This window comes from Chiloscyllium punctatum, chromosome 19, assembly GCF_047496795.1.
Source record: "Chiloscyllium punctatum isolate Juve2018m chromosome 19, sChiPun1.3, whole genome shotgun sequence".
Taxonomy (NCBI): Eukaryota; Metazoa; Chordata; class Chondrichthyes; order Orectolobiformes; family Hemiscylliidae; genus Chiloscyllium; species Chiloscyllium punctatum.
In genome coordinates, this window is record NC_092757.1 from 88,102,151 (window position 1) to 88,124,961 (window position 22,811).

Genomic DNA, 22,811 nt, shown 5'->3' on the forward strand with positions numbered 1-22,811 from the left:
TTTGGTTTTTCTGGTGAGAGCCATAGTTCAATATTTCTCCACCATACTCTCAGGCACTGCACTGATCCTCATCACTTCCTGCGGTAAAATGTTTTCTGCTTATTGCCATTAATCCTTTCACCAATCACCTTAGATTGTGTCCTCCAGTTTGCATCCCCTCAGCCAATGGAAAAAACTTTACTCTCTCTACTCTGTACAGACCCCTCATACACTCACTGTTATAATGTAGGAAACTGGGAATCAATTTGTGCACAGCCAGCTCCCCAAATGAAACAAAATGTAGTAACAACCAGCTAAGTCTGTTTTGGTGATGTTAGTTGAAGGATAAAAATTGGTCAGGACACAGGATAACTCCTTTAGGGCCAGACGACATTAACCTGCATTTGACTAGATAATCACAGAGATGTACAGCACGGAAAAAGACCGTTCAGTACAACTAGCCCATGCCGACCAGATATCCTAAACTAATCTAGTCTCATTTACCAGCATTTTGCCCATATCCCTCTAAACCCTTCCTATTCATATAACCATCCAGATGCCTTTTAAGTGTTGTAATTATACCAGTCTCCACCACTTCCTCTGGCAGCTCATTCCATACATGCACCACTCTTTGTGTGAAAATGTTGACCCTTAGGTACTTTTCATATCATTCCCCTCTCACCCTAAACCTACGCCCTCTAGTTTTGGACTCCTGTACCCTGGGAAAAGACTTTGTCTATTTACCCTATCCATGCCCCTCATGATTTTATAAACCTCTGTAAAGTCACCCTCAACCTCTGATGCTTCAGGGAAAATAGCCTCAGCCTGTTCAGCCTCTCCCTGTAGCTCAAAACCTCTAAACCCAGTGACACTCTGGTAAATCTTTTCTGAACCCTTTTAAGTTTAATGACTTCTTTCCTATAGCAAGGAGACCAGAATTGAATGCAGTATGCCAAAGTAATGTCCTGTACGCTGCAACATGACCTCCCAACTCCTGTACTGAATGCTCTGAACAATAAAGGAAAGCATACCAAACACCTTCTTAACTATCCTATCTACCTGCGACTCGACTTTTAAGGAGCTATGAATGTGCACTCCAAGGTCTCTTTGTTCAGCAACACTCCCTCGGACCTTACCATTAAGTGTATGCAAGTCCTGTCCGGATTTGCCTTTCCAAAATGCAGCACCTCACATTTATCTAAATTGAATTCCATCTGCCACTCCTCAGCCCATTAGCCCATCAGATCAAGATCCCATTGTACTCTGAGGGAACTTTCATAACTGTCCACTGTACCACTAATTTTGGTGTAATTGACAAGTTTACTAACCATACCTCCTATGTTCACACCAAGGACATAATTTAACATCTCATCCAAAAGACAGCACCCACTGACATGACAGTACCCACTGACAGGACAGCACTATCTGACAGGACAGCACCCTCTGACAGGACAGCACCCTCTGACAGGACAGCACCCTCTGACAGGATAGCACGGTCTGACAGGAAAACACTCTCTGACAGGACAGCACCAAATGACAGGACAGCACCCTCTGACAGGACCACACCCACTGACAGGACAACACCCACTGACAGGACAGCACCCACTGACAGGACAGACCCACTGACAGGACAGTACCCTCTGACAGGACCACACCCACTGACAGGACAACACCCACTGACAGGACAACACCCATTGACAGGACAGACTCACTGACAGGACAGCACTCACTGACAGGACAGCACCCACTGACAGGACAACACTCTCTGACAGGACAGCACCAAATGACAGAACAGTACCCACTGACAGGACAGCACCCTCTGACAGGACCACACCCACTGACAGGACCACACCCACTGACAGGACAGACCCACTGACAGGACAGCACCCACTGATAGGACCACACCCACTGACAGGACAGCACCCACTGACAGGACAGCACCCACTGACAGGACAGACCCAGTGACAGGACAGCACCCACTGACAGGACCACACCCACTGACAGGACCACACCCACTGACAGGACCATACCCATTGACAGGACAGACCCACTGACAGGGCAGCACCCACTGACAGGGCAGCACCCACTGACAGGACCATACCCATTGACAGGACAGACCCACTGACAGGGCAGCACCCACTGACAGGGCAGCACCTACTGATAGGACAGCACCCACTGACAGGACAGACCCACTGACAGGGCAGCACCCACTAACAGGACAGACCCACTGACAGGACCATACCCATTGACAGGACAGACCCACTGATAGGACAGACCCACTGACAGGGCAGCATCCAATAACAGGACAGACCCACTGACAGGACAGACCAACTGACAAGACAGCACCTATTGACAGGACAGACCCATGACAGGACAGATCCACTGACAGGACCATACCCATTGACAGGACAGCTCCACTGACAGGACAGCACCCACTGACAGGGCAGACCCACTGACAGGACCATACCCATTGACAGGACAGCACTCACTGACAGGGCAGCACCCACTAACAGAACAGACCCACTGATAGGACCATACCCATTGACAGGATAGACCCACTGATAGGACAGCACCCACTGACAGGACCACACCCACTGACAGGACAGCACCCACTGACACGACCACACCCACTGACAGGACAGCACCCACTGACAGGACCACACCCACTGACAGGACAGCACCCACTGACAGGAGAGCACCCACTGACAGGACAGCACCCATTGACAGGACAGACCCACTGATAGGACAGCATCCACTGACAGGACCACACCCATGGACAGGACAGACCCACTGACAGGACAGCACTCTCTGAGTCCTGCACTGACTATCAGCCTGGATTTAATACCCAATGCGACTAGGGCTTGTGTGGACTTGTACTAACAACCTTCTAAACTCGGACAGAAAAACAAACTGGGATTTCAATCCCGGGATATCTTGACGAAAACTAGGTATCTGGACCAACCTTCCACTGGAAAACTGGGGCAAGGCCAGGGATGGGAGAGGCATTTGTGGGGCCGTTGTCCTGTCAGGAAGGAGTGGGGGTGCTTGTAAAATGAGGTAAGTGTGATCTTTCTAGGCTGTGATCAGCCACTGAACAGAAGATACTTTGAAAATATGGGGCTGACAGATTCTAGTCACCATCTCCGTCAGTTTTCATTAGAGTGCAGTTCCACCTGAGAAAGTGCTTTCAAAGAAGGGGAGACTAACAGCTGCGAGCATGTTTAAAATTCATTATCTATTATCTTATTAAATATTAAACATTCTTGCTTGAAAGCATGTTACATTTCAAATAGGTCCCTGGTATGAAAAAAATCTTTCTGGCTTCACATTGCATGGTTAAATGAAACTCATTTAACACTTAACTCACCATCTCCCAGAAAATTCCTGCTAACTCATAAACAAACCCATCAGCTCGGATCCCTCCCTGATTAGACGTGTAACATAGATTAAGCAAAGCGGGGGAAAGGGGACACTCTGCAGCAGCAGTAGTAGTGTTTCTCCCTCTGAGGCAGGAGGTTCAATTCCCATCTGCTCCAGGTTAAAAATCACACAACACCAGCTTTTGTCCAACAGGTTTATTTGGAAGTAGAAGCTTTCGGAGTGCTGTTCCTTGTTCGAAAAGCTAGTGCTTCCAAATAAACCTGTTGGACTATAACCCAATAGGTTTTAACTCGTGTGAGTTTTAACTTTGCCCACCCCTGGTCCAACACCAGCTCCTCCAAATCATCTGCCCCAGAGCAGTGTGTTGCAACATCCCAGAATGGATTGATGGGAAAGTATTTTGAATACAGCAGAGGTCACAACCTGCAATGTTCCCTTACAACCCAGCACCGTTATCATCAACTGATCAATTAGGAACGAGATTAGTGAGCTGGGTGACAATAATGAACTTGGAGAGACCGGATTCTCAGTGAAATGAAATGCAGCCACAGAATACTCAATGAAGAGACAGGTCAGCTCTCAGAGAGATTGCTGCAGAAGGTGTTGCCAGCAGGAGATTGGAGTGAGGAGAGATGTGCAGATGGTTCCAAGAAGCTGTAAATGATGAAACCAAGACACCATCCCTTGCTTCTGGTTGTTGAATCATTTTTATTTTTAAACAATGAAGGCAATATTTCACTGGCACTTAGCGCCAGCCAACACTCAGCCTAATTCTGTAAGTGAATCTATCACTGCACGATAATTAAAGGAGCCTCACCAGCCATTCACACATACCAGCAAACAGTCACAACAAGCCAGATTCACACAGAATTCCCAAAGAATCTGTAAGAGCTGCAAGTATTTTACCAACAGCAACTTACTTTTATGTAGCATCCCTTTCCAATGTAAAGCAAAAGGCAGACCTCGGCCCATCAGAGAAAGAGAGGTCAGGAGGGGGTGATCAAAAGGTGGGCTGAAGAACTGAGTTTGAAGGAGTGGAAGAAGAGGTTCAGGGAAAAGAGGTGTTAATTGCAGAGTCTTGGAGCTGAAACAGTGCTCTGTGGTGGTGGGGCAAAGAGAGGATGATGACTAAAGATGAGACTCAGAAATAATGAAAGTCTCTGTGTGTAGGCTTAGGGGGATGGCGAGGGGGAGGAGGTTGCTGGGGCCAACTGGAGTGTTGTGGACAGTTCCAGAGCTTTGGAGGTGGTGAAGAGAGTTCAAATTGGGTTAAGGTGGGCTGGGTAGGGGACTGGGAGCCAGAGTAGGGTCAGGATGAGGGTGAACAAGATAGGGCACGGTCAGCTATCTTTTGGAAAAGTTAAGATTCATAAAAGTGGCGGATGGGATATTGACCTTGGACTGAACTTGCACAATGCAATAAAGTCCTGGATGGGAGATTCACTGGGCTGAGATGGGGGTGAAAGTGGATGATATGATTGAGGTGAGCAGATGGGGATCAAAGCTGAGGGTCAAAGTTCCAAAACAATTCTTGTTCCATCTGAAACATGGCCTAAGTGGGAATAGACTGGGGGATGAGAGCCCAGAGTGTGTGCAGGAGAAGCAGAGTCAGAACAATGCTTTGGATCTATCTGGTGGAAATCCTGGCTCCGTTATGATGTGGCATCAGTCAAGGCTGAAGCTGTAACAGGTACAGATCAGGGAGGAGTTGAGGGCTATGGGAGCCTATGCTGATGGATGGTTTTACATGAGAGCATAGAAAACACGAGCAGGCGATGCCATTCAACAATACTATCCCACTTTGATCAGAACAGATCTTCTGACCTCAGCTCCATTTTTCCAGTCCAACCCTGTATCCCATCACAACTTCATGTCTAGAATCCTACTGGTCTCTGTCTTGTACTAACAATGTTTGAACTGCCACAACCTAGACAACCCCTTATCCTGGAGATGGTTCCAGTGCAGTGTGTGAATGAGAAAGGGGTGGCAGGGGAGCCAAGGGATGGAGCTCCTGAGGAAGTGGTGCAGAGGTAGGACAGGAGCCCATTGGGGGAGATGTTCCAGTGATGGTTGGTTGGGGATGGAGCTGGATAACAGCTGGGATGGGACAATGTGCAGATCCTGTCCAAAGGTGGTAGAGAGGAAGTGGGAGAAAGCACCACGTTCAAAGTCACAGTGAAAATGTTGTTTGTGATTTTGCTCAGCAACCTTCTGAAGCTGAATGAGAAGCAGAAATCTGCAGCAAATCAAGTGGGGCCTGTGGGAATGCAGGATATGGAACAGAGAATATTTCACAGCACAGGAACAGGCACTTCAGCCCACTCTGTCGTCCTGGCCGTGATGCCATTCCAAACTAAACTGATCGGACTGCACATGGTCTGTACTTCTTTCACAGCTATCTAGAAGTAGGAGTACAAAGAGACCACTCGGCTCTTTGAGCCTATCCCACCGTACAACAACATTGTGGCTCATCTGGTTGTGGTCCCGATCCATTTTTCTGTCTGTCACAACCCCCACCCTCATCTCTGTAATCCTTGAATCTTGCTTATCAAAATTCTGTCCAACTTGTAATTACTTTCTGGTGAAGAGAGACAGAGAGAAAGGACTTAGGATATATTTTTATTATTGTCACATGTACCTAAGTACAGTGAAAAGTTGTGTTTTGCATGCAGTAAAGTCAGATGCTACCATACAAAGATGATGGAGTGAGGAATACAAAGTTACCGCTGCAACGAATGTACACAAAAAGCAAGATCAACACTAGATTTGGAAGTTGAGAGGTCTGTTCAGAAGTCTAATAACAGCGGGGAAGAAGCTATTCTCAAACCTGTTGATGCGTGGGTTTAAATATTTGTATCTTCTGCCTAACGGAAGAGGTTGGAGGAGATTATAACTGGGCTGGGAGGGGTGTTTGATGATATTTGCTGCCTTACCACATCATCGAGTGTCAATGGAATCAGTAGATTGGAGGTCGGCTTGCGTGCTGTGTTCACAACTTTCTGTAGTTCTTTAGCAAAACATTCTCAAATTCGGTGAGGAAGGGGGGTTGGAGATGGGGCAGGGAGTTGCGAGGTCAAAGAGACCAGAAGTGTGTTTCTTGAAGAGTGACAGAAACAAAAGGACAGGAACAGATGTGATAACAGGTTAATGTTATCAGCATGGAGAGCAGCGAGAGGGGTTGGTGGGAATGAGGTGGAAGGGGTAGGGGGTTGGGTCTCATGGATTAGGTTATAAAGAGGGTACAAGGGAAACGGGGTAGGAAATAAAGAGAGGACCTCATGCCCAGGGAAGGCAGATGGAACCACAGGGAGAACTACGTCCTGTTATGGCAGATTTGAGAACTAGAAGTCACTCTTTTCAAAATAAAAAGTCGCCTCCTTAACACAGAGCTGAGGAGAATTTCTTCCTAAAAGAAGGTTTTTGGAACTCTCCTCCTCAAGGACCAGTGGGAACAGAGTCTTTAAATATTTTGAAGGTGGATGTAGACAGTGAAAGATGATCATCAATAAGTGGGAATGTGGAGTAATCAGCTCCACCACCAATGGACTGAAAGGCAGAACATGCTCAAGGAGCCGAATGGCATCAACGGCATCTGGGCGGAAAATCAGTACTTTAACAAAATCCATCGAGTTTCTCACAGAATGACGTTCGAGGCTAAATTGAAGAAGCCAGGCTGATGTTGCAGGAAAGAAACCAGGACCAACTTTTTTGTCTGGGACAATCCTCAAATAGGGTGTGTAATTTTTGATGAGGCAGAGTAAGGTTTGGAAGGACTCAATGCAATCCCGTGTGTTACCAGAGCCAGTGTGTGATACAGATATAACCAAAATGAACACACACTTACAAATGCCCCATTGTGCTGTTATCTGTACGTTAGAGAATGTGTTGTTTTGGGAGGATGAGCTGATATGTTGTATTGCCACACAATTAACACTCCTGTGAAGGTGTTGTGTCCCTGTACAAATACAAAGGCTAATGCTGTTATGTGAAAAACTGTGTCAATTTATTCAGTTTGATTTCCATTCAGGTAAGGAACTGTGTCTGTCCTTGAAATATGAAAAGTGAGGATAGGAGGCTGTAGATATTCTGACTGTTATTAACTGTTCCTGCAGATTCACTTATCACACCACAGAAAAGTGATTGGGTTTCTCTCTGCATTTTATTTCCAAGCATGACACGGAAGGTGGAATGTGATTTGAAATGTTACAAGAAAAGTATGCTGCACATAACATTTATTTATCACACTCCTGACAAATCTATAGTGCAGTCCAGTCATTATTTCAGCATCATTTTAGATGTTCAGGGACATTGGGTCATGTGGAAGAAGAAGTTTGCATTTATTTCTTTCAGGATTTTAAGACACTATAAATGTAGTTTTCCAAATGCTTTGGAGGTGCCGGTGTTGGACTGGGGTGCACAAAGTTAAAAATCAGGTTATACAACACCAGGTTATAGTCCAACAGGTTTATTTGGAAGCACTAGCTTTCAGAGCACTGCTCCTTCATCAGGTGGTAGTGGAGTATGTACGTTTTCAAATGCAAAGTGTGGACATAAACACTCCAAAGTCATAGAGATGTACAGCATGGAAACAGACACTTTGGTCTGACTTATCCATGCTGACCAGAATTAATCTAGTCCCATATCCCTCTAAACCCTTCCCATTCATATACCCATCTAGATGCCTGCTAAATGCTGTGATTGTACCAGCCTCCACCACTTCCTCTGGCAGCTCACTCCATACACACACACCACCCTCTTGTGTGAAAATGTTCCTCCTTTGAGTCCCTTTTAAATCTATTCCCTCTCATCTTAAACCAAGCCCTCTAGTTTTGAATTCACCCACTCCTGTGAAAAGACCTTGTCTATTTACTCTGTTTATGCCCCTCATGATTTTATAAACCTCTATAAGGTCACCCCTCGGGCTCCGATGCTCCAGGGAAAATACCCCAGTCTATTCGGCCTCTCGCTATAGCTCAAACCCTCCAAGCCTGGCAACATCCTTGTAAATCTTTTCTGAACCCTTTCAAGTTTCACAATATCCCTCCTACATGAGAGACACCAGAATTGAACTCAATGGCCTAACCAGTGTCAGCTAGAAAGTCCAATTCCTGTTCCTACTGAGAGGGGTTCAGAAACTGCTACTGAGTGAATTTGTATTGATCTCACTTAAGAAGTTGAAGAAATTCTGGCCCTGGTATTTGTTTTGGAATATTTCAACTGTCCTGTCACATTATGTGGGTAGCTTAGTGGTTAGCACTGCTGCCTCAAGTTTAATCCATCCTTGGGCGACTGTCTGGGTGGAGTTTGCAAGTTCTCCCATGTCTGCATGGGTTTCCTCCGGGTGCTCCAGTTTCCTTCCACAGTGCAAAGATGTGCAGGTTAGGTGGACTGGCCGTGTTAAGTTGTCCCATAGTGTCCAGGGATGTGCAGGGTGAGTGATTAGACATGGGAAATGCAGGGTTACAGGGATGGGGTGGATGGAACATTCTTCAGTGGGTTGGTGTGGACTCGATGGGCCAAATGGCCTGCTTCCATACTGTAGGGATTCTATGATTTTTTTCTTCTTAAAGTGTGATACCAGAGGTCGAGTCCGCCAGATTGGAAATATCACCAGCTATTCCAGCTGGGAATTTTACTTTGGACTTCCCTGATTGGATTAGTGAGCTTTGATCTGGAGAAATCACTGTTATACCACAAAGAGATTTCGACTGACCGCTATCCAATCCGGAGAAACTTAAAGAAATTCCCACTGACCATTTTGATAACAAAATAAATAAATTTGTGATATATATTATCAACTTATATACAGCTAAACGTTTCTGTATTCTCCCGTAACTTTGTGTTACTTTTAATAGAATCCTGACCCACTTCTCGAGGGTTGTTTCAGTAGGTATGTGACGTTTAGCCAAAGGAGTAGTAGTGGTGCTAGAGTTAGCTTAAGTTCCCAAGAATGGGTTGGAGGGGGGAGGAGTTAATCAAGACCAAGCCTCTGAATTTGTATTTACAGACAAACATACAAACTGCGAAGAGTTGCCTATTCAGCACCTTCAAAACATCATGGCTCAATGGTTAGCACTGCTACCTCACAGCACCAGGGACCTTAGTTCAATACCAGCCTCAGGCGACTGTCTGTGTGGAGTTTGCACATTTCTCCCCGTGTCTGCGTGGGTTTCCTCCGATAGTCCAAAGATAGTGCAGGTTAGGGAAATTGGCCATGCTAAATTGCCCCAGTATCAAGGGATGTGCAGTCTAGGTGGATTGGGCACGGAAAATGCAGGGACAGTTTATAGGGGGTGGTTTCTGGGTGGGTTGCTCTTCAGAGGGTCATTGTGTACTCAATGGGCTGATTGGCCTACTTCCACACTGTAGTGATTCTAAGCCCAGTCTGCTATTCGATAAAATTATGGTTGATCGGATTATTCCGCATTCCGGCTTACCCCTGAAAACTTTTCACATCAAGGATCTATTTACCTCTGTCTCAAAATGCTCAAAGCGTCTGCCTTCCACCACCTTCTGAGGGAGAGAGTTCCCACAACCCCCTGTGAGAACGTAGAACATAAAAACGTAAGAACTAGGAATAAGTTATCTGACCCCTTGAGCCTGCTTTGCCATTCAATAAGATCATGGCTGATCTTTTTGTGGACTCAACTCCACTTATCCGCCCTTTCCTTGCTTCTATATTATTGATTTTCTTCATAATTTTATCTGTTTCTATAAGATCCCCCCTCATTCTTCTAAATTCCAATGAGTATAGTCCCAGTCTACTCAATATCTCCTCATAAGCCAACCCTCTCGACTTTGGAATCAACCTAGGAATCAACCTAGTGAACCTTCTCTGCACCCCCTCCTGTGCCATACATCCTTTCTCAAGTAAGGAGACCAGAAGTGTACACAGTACTCCAGGTGTGGCCTCACCAGCACCCAGCACACCTGCAGCATAACCTCCCTGTTTTTAAACTGCATCCCTCTCGTAATGAACGACAATATTCCATGCCTTCTCATTTACCTGCTGCAGCTGCAAGCCAATGTTTTGTGACTCATGCACAAGGACACCTCACTCCCTCTGCCAAGCAGCATGATGCAACTTTTCACCATTTAAAGTCCAGTTTGCTGTTATTCCTACCAAAATGTGACTTCACATTTACCAACAATGTACTCCAACTGCCAGACCCCTGTCCATTCACTTAACCTATCTATATCCCTCTGCGGACTTTCAGTGTCCTCTGCACACTTATCTTAGTTATATGTGTGAACTTTGATACACTACACTTGGTCCCCAACTCTAAATCATCTCTGTAAATTGTAAACAATTGCAGTACCAACACCACTGACCACTGATCTAGTGGGTGGCATGGTGGCACAGTGGTTAGCACTGCTGCCTCACAGCGCCAGAGACCCGGGTTCAATTCCCGCCTCAGGCGACTGACTGTGTGGAGTTTGCACGTTCTCCTCGTGTCTGCGTGGGTTTCCTCCGGGTGCTCCGGTTTCCTCCCACAGTCCAAAGATGTGCAGGTCAGGTGAATTGGCCATGCTAAATTGCCCGTAGTGTTAGGTAAGGGGTAGATGTAGATGTAGATGTAGGGGTATGGGTGGGTTACGCTTCGGCGGGGCGGTGTGGACTTGTTAGGCCGAAGGGCCTGTTTCCACACAGTAAGTAATCTAATCTCCAACCAGAAAAATACCCACTCTTTGCTTCCTGTTAGTTAACCAATCTCCCATCCATGCTAATTCATTGTCCATAATGCCGTGCACTTTTATCTTCTGCAGCAGCCTTTTATGCAGCACCTTGTCAAATGCCTTCTGGAAATCCAGACACACCATATCGACCAGTTCCCCCTTGTCCAGTGCGTTCATAATGTCCTCAAAGAATTTCAGTAAATTAGTTAAACGTGACCTGTCTTTCATGAATCAATGCTGCATTTGCCTGATGAGATAAATTCTATCCAGATGTCTCACTAATTCTTCCTTGATAGTGGATTCAAGCATTTTCCCCACTACAGAAATTAAGCTAACTGGCTGATAGTTATCCACCTTTTGTCTACCTCCATTTGTAAACAATGGCATCACATTTGCTGTTTTCCAATCTGCTGAATCGCCTCAGAATCCGGTGAATTTTAGTAAATTACCATATGCGCATTTGTTATTTACCCCGCTATCTCTTTTAGTGCATTGGGAAGCATTCCATCAGGGCCAGGAGACTTGTCTACTTTTTACCCTTAGCTTGCCCAGCACTACCTATTTTTGTGATAATGATCATTTCTAGGTCCTCGCCCATGTTATTTGTAAAATGTTGTGCTCATCTCTGACTTAAATGAGTGACACCTTATTTTTAAACAGTGACCTCTCAGTCTAGATTTTTCTACAAGAGGAAACATCCTCTCCACATTGACTCTGTCAAGACCCCTCATTGTACCCTGGACCTTCTTTATTTCAATCAAGTTGCCCCTCACTCTTCTAAACTTCAGCAGATAAAGGCCTAGCATATTTTGAAGTAACTGCAAAATTGAAGCCTCAAAACGGGTCGAGAAGACAACAAGTGCCACTCGTCCTCACTCAGAAAAATGATTAAAATTTTCTGATGGTGTAGCCATATCAGTGAATGAGGAAAATTAGCCATGACCTTCAGGAAGGATTCCACTTACATCTCTCACAAAACCTGTAGCAAAAAAAATCATGTCCTTATGGATTCAAGAGTATAATTGCTAATTGGATCGAAAATTGGCCTGACAACAAGAAGCAGAAGGTATCCATTAAAGGAAATTACTTGAGTGGGACAGCTGTGATTGATGGAGTCCCACAGGGATCAATCCTTGGACCTCTGCCTTTCATTATGTAGTTTATGAGACGAATGATTGATTTTCCTGATGGTCGAACACGGTGGAAAAATCAAGATATGTCAACAATTTGGAAATTGTTTGTTCGGGAAAAAGAGGTTGGGGGCCTGAGGGAGATGTTGCAAATGCCCATTCCGTGCTGATAATTGGCAGGCAGACCAAGTAATGACCATCATCAGTGACTGACGGATGGATTTCAGCACATACAGCAGGGAGAAGAAGATTGGGACAATTGACAAAGTCAACAACAGTCCCACCACAACAAGAAGCAGCAGTTGCCAAGGGACACATGTCAAGATATGTAGCTGAGTAAATCAATATATTATGTTTGACTTAATAGTGTTGATGCTCTGTGACACATTTCCATCTGGCTTTGATTTCTGGAAAGAAAGTATTTGCATTTATATAGCACTCCACATGACCTCAGGACACCTCAAAGTCAATGATGTATTTCTGAAGTGTAATCACTGTTATAATGTAGTACACGTGTCAGCTAATTTGAAAACAGTCAAGTCCCACAGATAGCAATGAGATTTTGGTGTTATGAAAAAAAGGAAATAAGAGAAGAGGGGACCATTTAGCCTGTCATAGCTGCTATACCATTCAAACCAATCATGGCGGATTATCTATCCCAATTTACTTGATTTCATAAACATTCAGAAATCTATCAATGACTAATGAACATACTCAATAATGAAGACTTCACAGCAATTCCAAATATTCCCCAACCTCTGAGCAAAGAGATTTCTCCTCAGTTAAACAGTTTGGCTCTTATGACCAAAGTTCCCCTGATATAGATCTACCAGCCAGAGAGATTATCTTACCTACATTCGTCCAGTTACACCTTATAAGAATGTTGTAAGCTTCAATGAGATGCTGGTTAAATACTGACCAGGAGATTTCCCTTTCTTTGATTAGTGCTGCAAATTTTTTTTCTGCCCACCAGAAAGGGCAGGTAGGGCCCCGATCAGTGTCTCACCTGAAGGTCGAGCTACCCTGAGATTTTGACATTGACTTTGGGTCAAGTATCTGAAGTGGAACCTGAATCCCAAACCTTATGACTCACAGCCAAGGCTGCTGCCCAATGAGCCATGACTGATTCAGTGATTATAAAATTAAGTCAGTCCTTTTTCACGTTTCCTTATTTGTCGATCTTCCTAGGAGAGATCTGGTATTATTGGAGGAATTGTGCTGTTATTTCTCATGAAAATATTAACTATACCTCCAAATTAACAGCTGAATGCTGCTAATAAACTCAGAATGTCCTCCTACAGCTGGATGGTAGTTCCTCATCTTCTCAGATGCTTTCTGTTCTGTTTGTGACTAATTCTGCTCCCAACCCCAATCAAGGTCCAAAATACTTCCATTTGGAAGAATCTTTACTCTGAATCAATGTTTACCTTCAGTACAATCTTGTATGGTCACCTCTGACTTCCTGAAGCCTTGGGACTAGATTGGGTTGGGATATCTGGTTGGTATGGACGAGTTGGACCGAAGGGTCTGTTTCCGTGCTGTACAACTTTAAGTCATGAATGTGATAGAAAACTCCTGGATAGATGCACTTCCAACAATAATCAAAAAGTTCAACATCATCCAGGGCAAAAACAAAACTTACTTGACTGGCATGCCCATCACTTACAACATTCACTCCCTCCCAGGGCCAGGGACAGAAATCATGGGCTCTGGTGCTATTCCGCGACCAGGCTTCCAGCCCCTAATCAAGCACAGCAGAAGCTAGAGGACTCTGGGACTTAGTTATTGGGCATTGATGTAACCCCCAGTCCACAGACCCTGCTCCTTTAGCCACCAATGTATCGTGGCAGCAGTGTGTACCATCTCCAAGATGAACTGCAGAAATTCACCCAAGCTCCTTAGTTAACACCTTCCAACCCATGCCCTCTACCACTGAGAAAGTAGATACACAGGAACCACAACCTGTGAGTTTCACAAAGCCACTCATCATCCTGATTTGGAAATGTATCACTATTCCTCTAATGTTACTGGGTCAAAATCCTGGAATTTTTCCTTCCCTAGCAGCATTGTGGGGTCCCTACACTTCATGGGGTGAGGCAGTTCAAGAAAGTGGCTCACCATTACCTTTATAAAAGGGCAATTAAACCAATGTGTGCTGACCTAGGCAATGACACCTTCATCCCTTGAATCACTGAGTTTCATTGGAATTAGATAATATATTCATACAGCATAGAGACAGGCCCTTTGCCCACATATCTATGTCGACCAACAAACACCAAACCACACTAATGCCATTAACCTGCATTTGGTCCATAGCCTCCTGGGCCCTGGCCTTTTAAGTGTATTTAAATATTCAGTCATTGAAATGGAAATCAAACAAAATATTCTTTTTCCTTTGTGAACAGCTTAAAAGGTGTACAACTGAAGTTGGAAGCAGCTGATTGGTGTAATTCTAGATACTTTGTTTGTTGTATCATTTTGGAATGACTCAGTTGGATTGGGGAGTAAATTCGTGTCGGGGGAACAATCTATCGGGCGGGCAGTGTGTACGCGGCTCTTGGTTGTCCAGTCGGATGGGTTTGGGTGACGGGCTCCTGGCGGTTGTAGTTGCCATCGCTGTAATGGCTCCGCCGGTGTTGCGGCTGCTGTGTGTTCATGGTTACCGTCAGGACGGCAGGATTTTCCGAGAGCGGACCGGCTCCCTGCGGAAAGCGCTGCGGAAACGCGCCGAGCTGCTGTACGTGTCGTCGCCGCTCAGGGTGCCCCCTCCTCTGGGGTCTGCGGCTCAGCCTCCTGCAGCCGCCGGAGACGGTGAGTCGGTCAGGCGAGTCCGGGGAGGGAGCTGGGCCTTGTCGGTGAAGGGGCCACAGCATTGAGTTTTCAAACGTGGACTGTTACCTCTGGGGCCTCCGAATCACAAAATCAACCGGGTCACTCATAAAATCGGAAATATTGCAGATGCTGGGAATCTAAAATCAGAATAAAACTGGGTAGTTCCAGCTTTTTGTTTGGTTTTTAAATTCCCAACGAGTTCGAGGCCCTTCCTTTTTGTGACCCAGATTTCCCACCCCCCCCCCCGACTGTGGGGGGACTGGTCCTGATCCTGAGCCCCCCCCCAACCACCAAAGACTGTTGTCTGACCCTGATTCTTACCCCCCACCCCCCGAGACTATGGGGCTGACCCCTGATTCTCCACCCCTAAACTGCAGCTGACCCTGATTATAACCCCCCCCCAGACTGTGAGACTGCACCCGTTTCTCCCCCGTCCCCACAAAGATTGTGGAGCTGACCCTGAATATTATCAGGGTAACTAGCATAAAACAACAACAAAAACAGTAATTGGTGGAAAAACTCCACAGGTCTGGCAGCATCTGTGAGGAGAAATCAGAGTTAACATTTTGGGTCCAATTACCCTACCTCAGAACTCCATTTAACTCGGGAGAAACGTTATCTCTGATTTCTCTCTGCAGATGCTACCAGACCTGTTGAGCTTTTCCAGCCATTTCTGGTTTGGTTTCTGATTTACAGTCAACAGTTCTTTTGATTTTTTTAAATTTAGCATAAAACAATACCTTGCATTTATTTAGCACCTTTAAAGTAGCTCCAAGTCCTAAAGCTGCTCGAGGGAACTGTAATCAGACAAACTTTCGCACTAAGCCACATGAGGAGAGATTCAATTGGATAACCAAAAATTTGGTCAAACAAGTAGGTTTTAAAAACTGCCTGAAGTAAGGGGAGAGAAGGGGGTGGAATGCAGATGCAGCCAATGGTGGAGCAAGCAATTACAGTCAGGGCTTTGTGAGAGGATTGTAGAACTGTACGATATACATAGATGAGAAGAGGCAAGGCTGTGGTCAGATTTGGAAAGAAGGAAGAAATTTTAAAATCAAGTTATTGTTTAACAAGCATAGGCACCATATTTTGAGTGATTCTGCTCCAAAGCCAATTTATCCTGGCAGAGCAGTCGATGTGATCTGTATGGACTTCAGTGAGGCGTTCAACAAGGTTCCCCATGGGAGACTGGTTAGCAAGGTTAGATCTCATGGAATACAGGGAGAACTAGCTATTTGGATACAGAACTGGCTCAAAGGTAGAAGACAGAGGGTGGTGGTGGAGGGTTGTTTTCCAGACTGGAGACCTGTGACCAGTGGAGTGCCACAAGGATCGGTGCTGGGCCCTCTACTTTTTGTCATTTACATGAATGATTTGCATGTGAGCATAAGAGATACAGTTAGTAAGTTTGCAGATGACACCAAAATTGGAAGTGTAGTGGACAGCGAAGAGGGTTACCTCAGATTACAACAGGATCTGGACCAGATGGGCCAATGGGCTGAGAAGTGGCAGATGGAGTTTAATTCAGATAAATGCGAGGTGCTGCATTTTGGGAAAGCAAATCTTAGCAGGACTTATACACTTAATGGTAAGGTCCTAGGGAGTGTTGCTGAACAAAGAGACCTTGGAGTGCAGGTTCATAGCTCCTTGAAAGTGGAGTCGCAGGTAGATAGGATAGTGAAGAAGGTGTTTGGTATGCTTTCCTTTATTGGTCAGAGAACTGAGTACAGGAGTTGGGAGGTCATGTTGTGGCTGTACAGGACATTGGTTAGGCCACTGTTGGAATATTGCATGCAATTCTAGTTTCCTTCCTATCAGAAAGATGTTGTGAAACTTGAAAGGATTCAGAAAAGATTTATGAGGGTGTTGCCAGGGTTGGAGGATCTGAGCTACAGGGAGAAGCTGAACAGGCTGGGGCTGATTTCCCTGGAGCGTCGGAGGCTGAGGGGTGACCTTATAGAGGTTTACAACATTATGAGGGTCATGGATAGGATAAATAGACAATGTCTTTTCCCTGGGTTCAGGGAGTCCAGAACTAGAGGGCATAGGTTTAGGGTGAGAGGGGAAAGATATAAAAGAGACCTAAGAGGCAACCTTTTCACACAGAGGGTGGTACGTGTATGGAATGAGCTGCCAAGGGAAGTGGTGGAGGCTGGTACAATCACAACATTTAAGAGGCTTTTCGATGGGTATATGAATGGGTAGGGTTTGGAGGGATATGGGCCGGGTGCTGGCAGGTGGGACTAGATTGGGTTCGGATATCTGGTCGGCATGGATCAGTTGGACTGAAGGGTCTGTTTCCATGCTGTACATCTCTGACTCTAATAATACTCTCTTACCAAGTTATCCTGCATTCCAGGAATAAATATTTCTTGCACTTTGATCCAACATTTCACACACGGGAAAGTGATAATTCTAGTATGTTTCATTGATTCAGGGACTCAAATGGGGGAAACTGAGGAAGATGGCCGTGGCTGGTGGTTCTCAAACCCGGTTGAGGACAGTTTCAATGCCTTGGATCATGTGGAGACCTGCAAAGGGCTTGAAGAATCGCTGGAGACCATCTCCAAAGCCATGGCTGAATTAGGCCCATTTGATGGTATCATGGGTTTCAGCCAAGGAGCAGCTCTTGTGGCAATGGTCTGTGCCCTCAAGCAGAAGGGAGACCCCAGATTCCAGTTTGACTTTGCAATTCTTGTGGCTGGCTTTAAGAGCAGGTGTAAGCTCCATGAGCATTTCTATCAGGAGCCCATCGCTATTCCGTCTTTGCATGTGTTTGGTGATACTGACCGGGTCATCCCTGGAGAATTGAGCCAGGACCTGTCCAAATCCTTCGTTGATCCTGTGATTCTTACTCACACAGGAGGACATTTTGTTCCCGTCTCTGCTCCTCAGAAGCTGGTTTACTCAGAGTTCTTGGAGAGGTTTCAGAAGAAATAATTCAAGCCTCAACTAGGTTTTATCGTTAAGGCATTTTTTTTACTGGAGATCTTTGAAATGTGATGTATTTCCATTTGCTTTAAAGATGAAGAAATAATCCCAGATTGTTCATCCAGAGGATGGTGATTGTGGACGGGTAGGGAAGAATACCCAAATTAACATAGTCTACCCATTGTAAGAGATCCTGAGAACTTGTCTGAATCCCTCACATAAATTTCTCCTTAATTAATCCGGCCTTGTCCAACACTTGTGGGCATATGATTTCCCAAAGAGTCACTGGACCTTGATCAGGATTGGGAACTCCAGCTCATCTTCCTTAGCACCAACCATGAATGGTTTTTCTGCCTTCTTTGCCATTGTCTCATTGCCATTGTCACATTGAGAGCATCTATCTTGTGCAAATAAAACACGTCATTATTTAGAAAAAAAGGAAAACTAAAGGACCAGACTTGCATTATTTTTTATGTTGAATGTGAGAATCATCGGTAAGCCCAGCATTTTGTTGCTTAACCCTACTCAGCATTTTTTACAACTGCTAGATGTCTCAGTGGGTTTTTCAAATTTCTTCTTTCACGGGTGTGCGCATCACTGGAAGAACCAACATCAGTTCCCCGTCCCTAATCACCTTTGAACTTAATGGCTTGCTCGGCCATTTCAAAGGACAGTTAAGAGTCAATGATGTTGCTGTGGATCTGGAGTCATGTGTCACAGACTGGGAAAGGATGGCAGATTTTGTTTCTTAAAGGACGTCAGTGAACCTGATTGATTTTTAAAACAATTGATGATAATGTCATGGTCACCATCACTGAGACTGGGTTTATGTTTTTGAAAACTTGTTGCCAGTTTTTAGATCTTTTCTAATCAACTTTCTCAGGAAGATGTCTCTGGAGCAGGTAGGCCTTGAATCCTGGTCTCTTGGTCCAGAGGTAGGGACTTTGTCACTGTGTCTGGTTTTTAATTTGTTAGTTCGTTAGCTAATTTGTGATGATACTCTAGAGTAGGTTGGACTTGAACCTGCACCTTCTGACTCAGAGGTGGGTCTACTATTCTGTTCCAGATCTTAGAATTTAAATTCAATTTATTTCAGCTGCCATGATCTGAACCCATGTCACCACAGCATTAGCCTAGGCCTCTCGAGTACTAGTCCAGTGACATTACCACTGCATCACCATCTCCCTGTGAATTTTCCACTCTCTTCTCCTTCGTGCACGTGGTCATCTTGAACTGGGCCGACTTGGACTCAAGGTGGTAGGAAGCAGCTCTAGCATAAAGTAGACCAGCCACGCACCCTGATTCACTTTAGTTCCCATTAAAGTCACTGGCAGATCTATTTCCACCACAGCCAAATACTGTATCTGTGTTTCCAAGATGCTTTGTCCATTGGTGGTTCCCAAATTTTTCCCTTTTGACGCTAGAGAGAAGGAGAGATTGAGAGGGGGAGTCTGTTAGAAGGGGAGAAGGGCTATTATAATTCAGTCAGAGTCATCCATTGCCACCTCCGAATTCACCACCTTGATCCCACTTAAGGTACCCTTAGACTTGGTGCTCCCCAATTCCTACATGCCTGCATACAATTCCCATGTGCTATGTTGTTAACATGCCGCTATTACTCAGTTGCCAGGCAGGAATATGCAGCAAAAAGTGGCCAAAACAGGAGCAGAAGTGCAGCCTTGAGACTCTGAGCCTTTACCATGGCCACCTGTCTGGTTAAGCAAGCCAAATGCATGTTAAACTCCTTCAAGATTCCCTGCCATTTGTGAGTTGAACCTAATCTTGGCAGAAAGGGATGCTGTTTGTGGAGGCTTGAATCACATTCTGTTAAATCTGGAGGTGAAACTCCACCTGAGCCTATGTGCACAACATCCAAAACATTGAGGGAAACATAATCAGACTAGAATGGAGAATAATGCCCCTTTATCCACAATCTTCCATCTTGGTAATTGGTGAAAATAAGTGAAATCCAAGAAAGGGAAGTGAAAATTATTAAGTGTTTTGGTGCCGAAGGAAGATGATACAAGAGACTCATTGGGACAGTCTGATGCCTGAGCATGTTCTGTGGAATGGGAAGACATAGGACCATGTGTGAAGTTGAGTTATTTGGCTTGTCATGCCTGTGTTGGTTCTTTGGTGGAGCTTTCCAGCTGGTTTCCTGTAGTCCTGAATGTTTTCCATTCAAGCGTTTATCCAGCTCACTTCTGAACATTTCTGTAATAACCTGTTTTCAACACCCTTCCGGGCAAAACATTCCAGATCATAATAACCTCATTGTGTAAAATAAAAGTTTCCCAATGTTTCTCTGATTATTTTGCCGATCAGTGTAAGCCTGTTTCCTATTACTACTCAGCCTCTAATACCGCAAACGACTACTTCTTATTCCTTCTAACAAAACCTTTCATAATTTTAAATACCTCTATCAAATCTTCCCTTACCACAGAAACTCAGAATTGCTGTGCTGCAAAGAGGGTCCCATCATAAATGCACTGTCTCTACACATGAGCATCATGAATTTGTGTTATTCTTCTGCTTTTTCCAATTGCCCTGCACATTGTTTCTATTTAAATTATCATCCGTTGCCCTTTTGAATGCCTCAATTGAACTTGCCTTCATTATATTTTCAGGCAGTGTTTCCTGATCCAACCCAGTTGTTGTGAGAAAGTTTTTTTTAAAATTCACCTTACATTTACTTCTTTTGAAAATAGTTTTAAAACTCCCCTTTTGTTTGTGATCCTTTTTAAAAGCAGGAACAGTTTCTCTCTACCTACTCCATGCAGTCCCCTTGATTTTGAAAATCTCTATCAGATCTCCTCGTAGCCACCTTCGCTCCAAGGAGAATTGTGCCAACCTGCTCTCTATCCTCACAATCCTTTCCCTATTAACTTCAACATTGCTCATTTTCCTGCTGGCATGCACAAAAATTCCTTGACAGAAAGTACCATAGCCTCCTCTGGCATTCAATGCCTCCCCTTTCCTCTCTCAATCAGCTCTTCACCCTTCTCTTGGTATTCGGATGCACCCTTCCCCTCTGCATTCGGATGCACCCTTCCCCTCTGCAATCTCCTCCAAAATCCCCTCCTTTAATAGCAGACTTTTCACCTTTCCCAAGACATCAAGGTTGCGTTTTGCTCTCCATCTAACTGGATATGGCAGATTCTAAACTGATCCACTCTGAAGGACAGAAGATGGTAAACTAGTTTAATGAAATCTTGATGTGACTCTGTGCTGTGGAGAGCTATTGAGTAATAATTGCCCCCATACACACCCAACTAAGGAGGTAAATTGTTTGGGGAGGGAGAAGTTTGTGTTCATCTGGTCTCAACAAGGACACCTCATTGAAAGATGACCGAGGCAGAACTGGGGCACAGCCAGCCAATGCCTACTCATTTAGGGTGGCGCATCTGTTGGGTTGAACTGAAGGATGGTCTAAATGGAAGAAGAAACCTCACTTGTCTGCACTGAAACTTAAAACAGGTCGGTAGATAGCTCTTTAAATTATCAAGGTTATTTTGGATCATTGATGGCTAGAAGTTGAGGAACCAGTAAGTTGTGATCTATTTGAATGGCAGGGCACATCGGCGGAGCCTGCTCCTGTTCCTCTTGTTGTGAACTGCTGGTTGATGCGGTTATTCTCACCCATGGCTGGCAAGTTGCACCAGCCGGTTTGCTTGTGGGTACTCTTCCCCATGAACTAACAGATCATCCCTCTTGCTAGGTCCGAGGCTATGTAAGCCAGACACACTGCAGACTCTGAACAGGCACATCGACTCTTCCTTCTGTCTTTGGCTCCATTTATGATGGATTTATTTGGAAATGGAAGATGACAGGAAATAAACAGGGACCCCCAGAGAGATACCTGCTAACAACCTCACAGCAGATGGCTTGATGTATTGAACAATAATTTGATATAAAATCAAATGATTCCTATTAGAGTGACAGTCACTCAACGAGGTCATACCATCAATTGTGGCAGAAGCAGAAACTTGCTCTGTTTGTAAAACACATTCTTTTGCAGTCGTTTGACTTTGGTTTCTCCCTCATTTTAACTCTGTTCAGAACAGTAACAGAAACATCATCTCTGTGTCTACTCCATCAATTTAAAGAGCGCTATCATGTTCAACTGTCGGTCTTCTCTTTTCCAAATCAGAGCGGCAGCTCGATCATATAAACACCTACTGTTCATGTAACACGCTCACAGTGGGGAGACTCCTGTTAGAGAGATTCAGATCAGAGCTCATTGTATAAACAGTTGTACTGTTATAAAAAGTTGTACATTTTCCCCCGTTTCTTATTTCAAACATCATTTGGCAGTAGATGGTTTGGGATGTCCGGATGTGGTGAAAGTCTCTAGTACAGCACCTTTGAGTGCACTACAAAGTCCCAGGATGCTTTACAGAGTCACTATCTAAGAAGAATGGGCGCTGTAAGAAAAGAGGAGCTATTGAGGAGCTGCTTTCTAAGGAGAGCCATAAGGGAGGCCACAGGGACACTGAGGCAGAGCCCTGAGGGAACCAACGGGTCTGAATGGAGTCTTGCTGTTTGGAGTTGCTTGAAGAATTGGTTCTGACTACTTTGTGCTTTTGCAGCTTTTGAGAAATCCTTGTACTCAAATGAAGTGAAGGAGTGGGCGGGAGGAACATTGTCCAGGGCTTGTAAATTTCCCACATAATTACAAAAATAACATGATGATCCTGTCGGTATATTTGTTAGCCCAAAAGCATAAATTATGCTTGTAATTCTCAACAGTGGTGTAACCTGCAATTACATTTTGCAAGTATATTTATTTTCTAAAGTGTGGAATGGATCTAACTCCTCATTCTTCTGATACTGTTGGTACCTGTTGCACAAGTAAAACACAGTCAGATTGTTGTTTCAATA

General features: G+C 44.8%; 1 protein-coding gene across 1 annotated transcript; it reads left to right on the plus strand.

Moving 5' to 3' along the window:
- Nucleotides 1-14,725: 14,725 nt before the first annotated feature.
- Nucleotides 14,726-20,239, plus strand: ovca2 (OVCA2 serine hydrolase domain containing). The gene is made up of 2 exons (XM_072589993.1): nt 14,726-14,978; nt 17,437-20,239. The coding sequence occupies exons 1-2, from the start codon at nt 14,741-14,743 to the stop codon at nt 17,937-17,939; spliced, it is 741 nt and encodes a 246-aa protein (XP_072446094.1). The 5' UTR covers nt 14,726-14,740; the 3' UTR covers nt 17,940-20,239.
- The last annotated feature ends 2,572 nt before the right edge of the window (nt 20,240-22,811 follow it).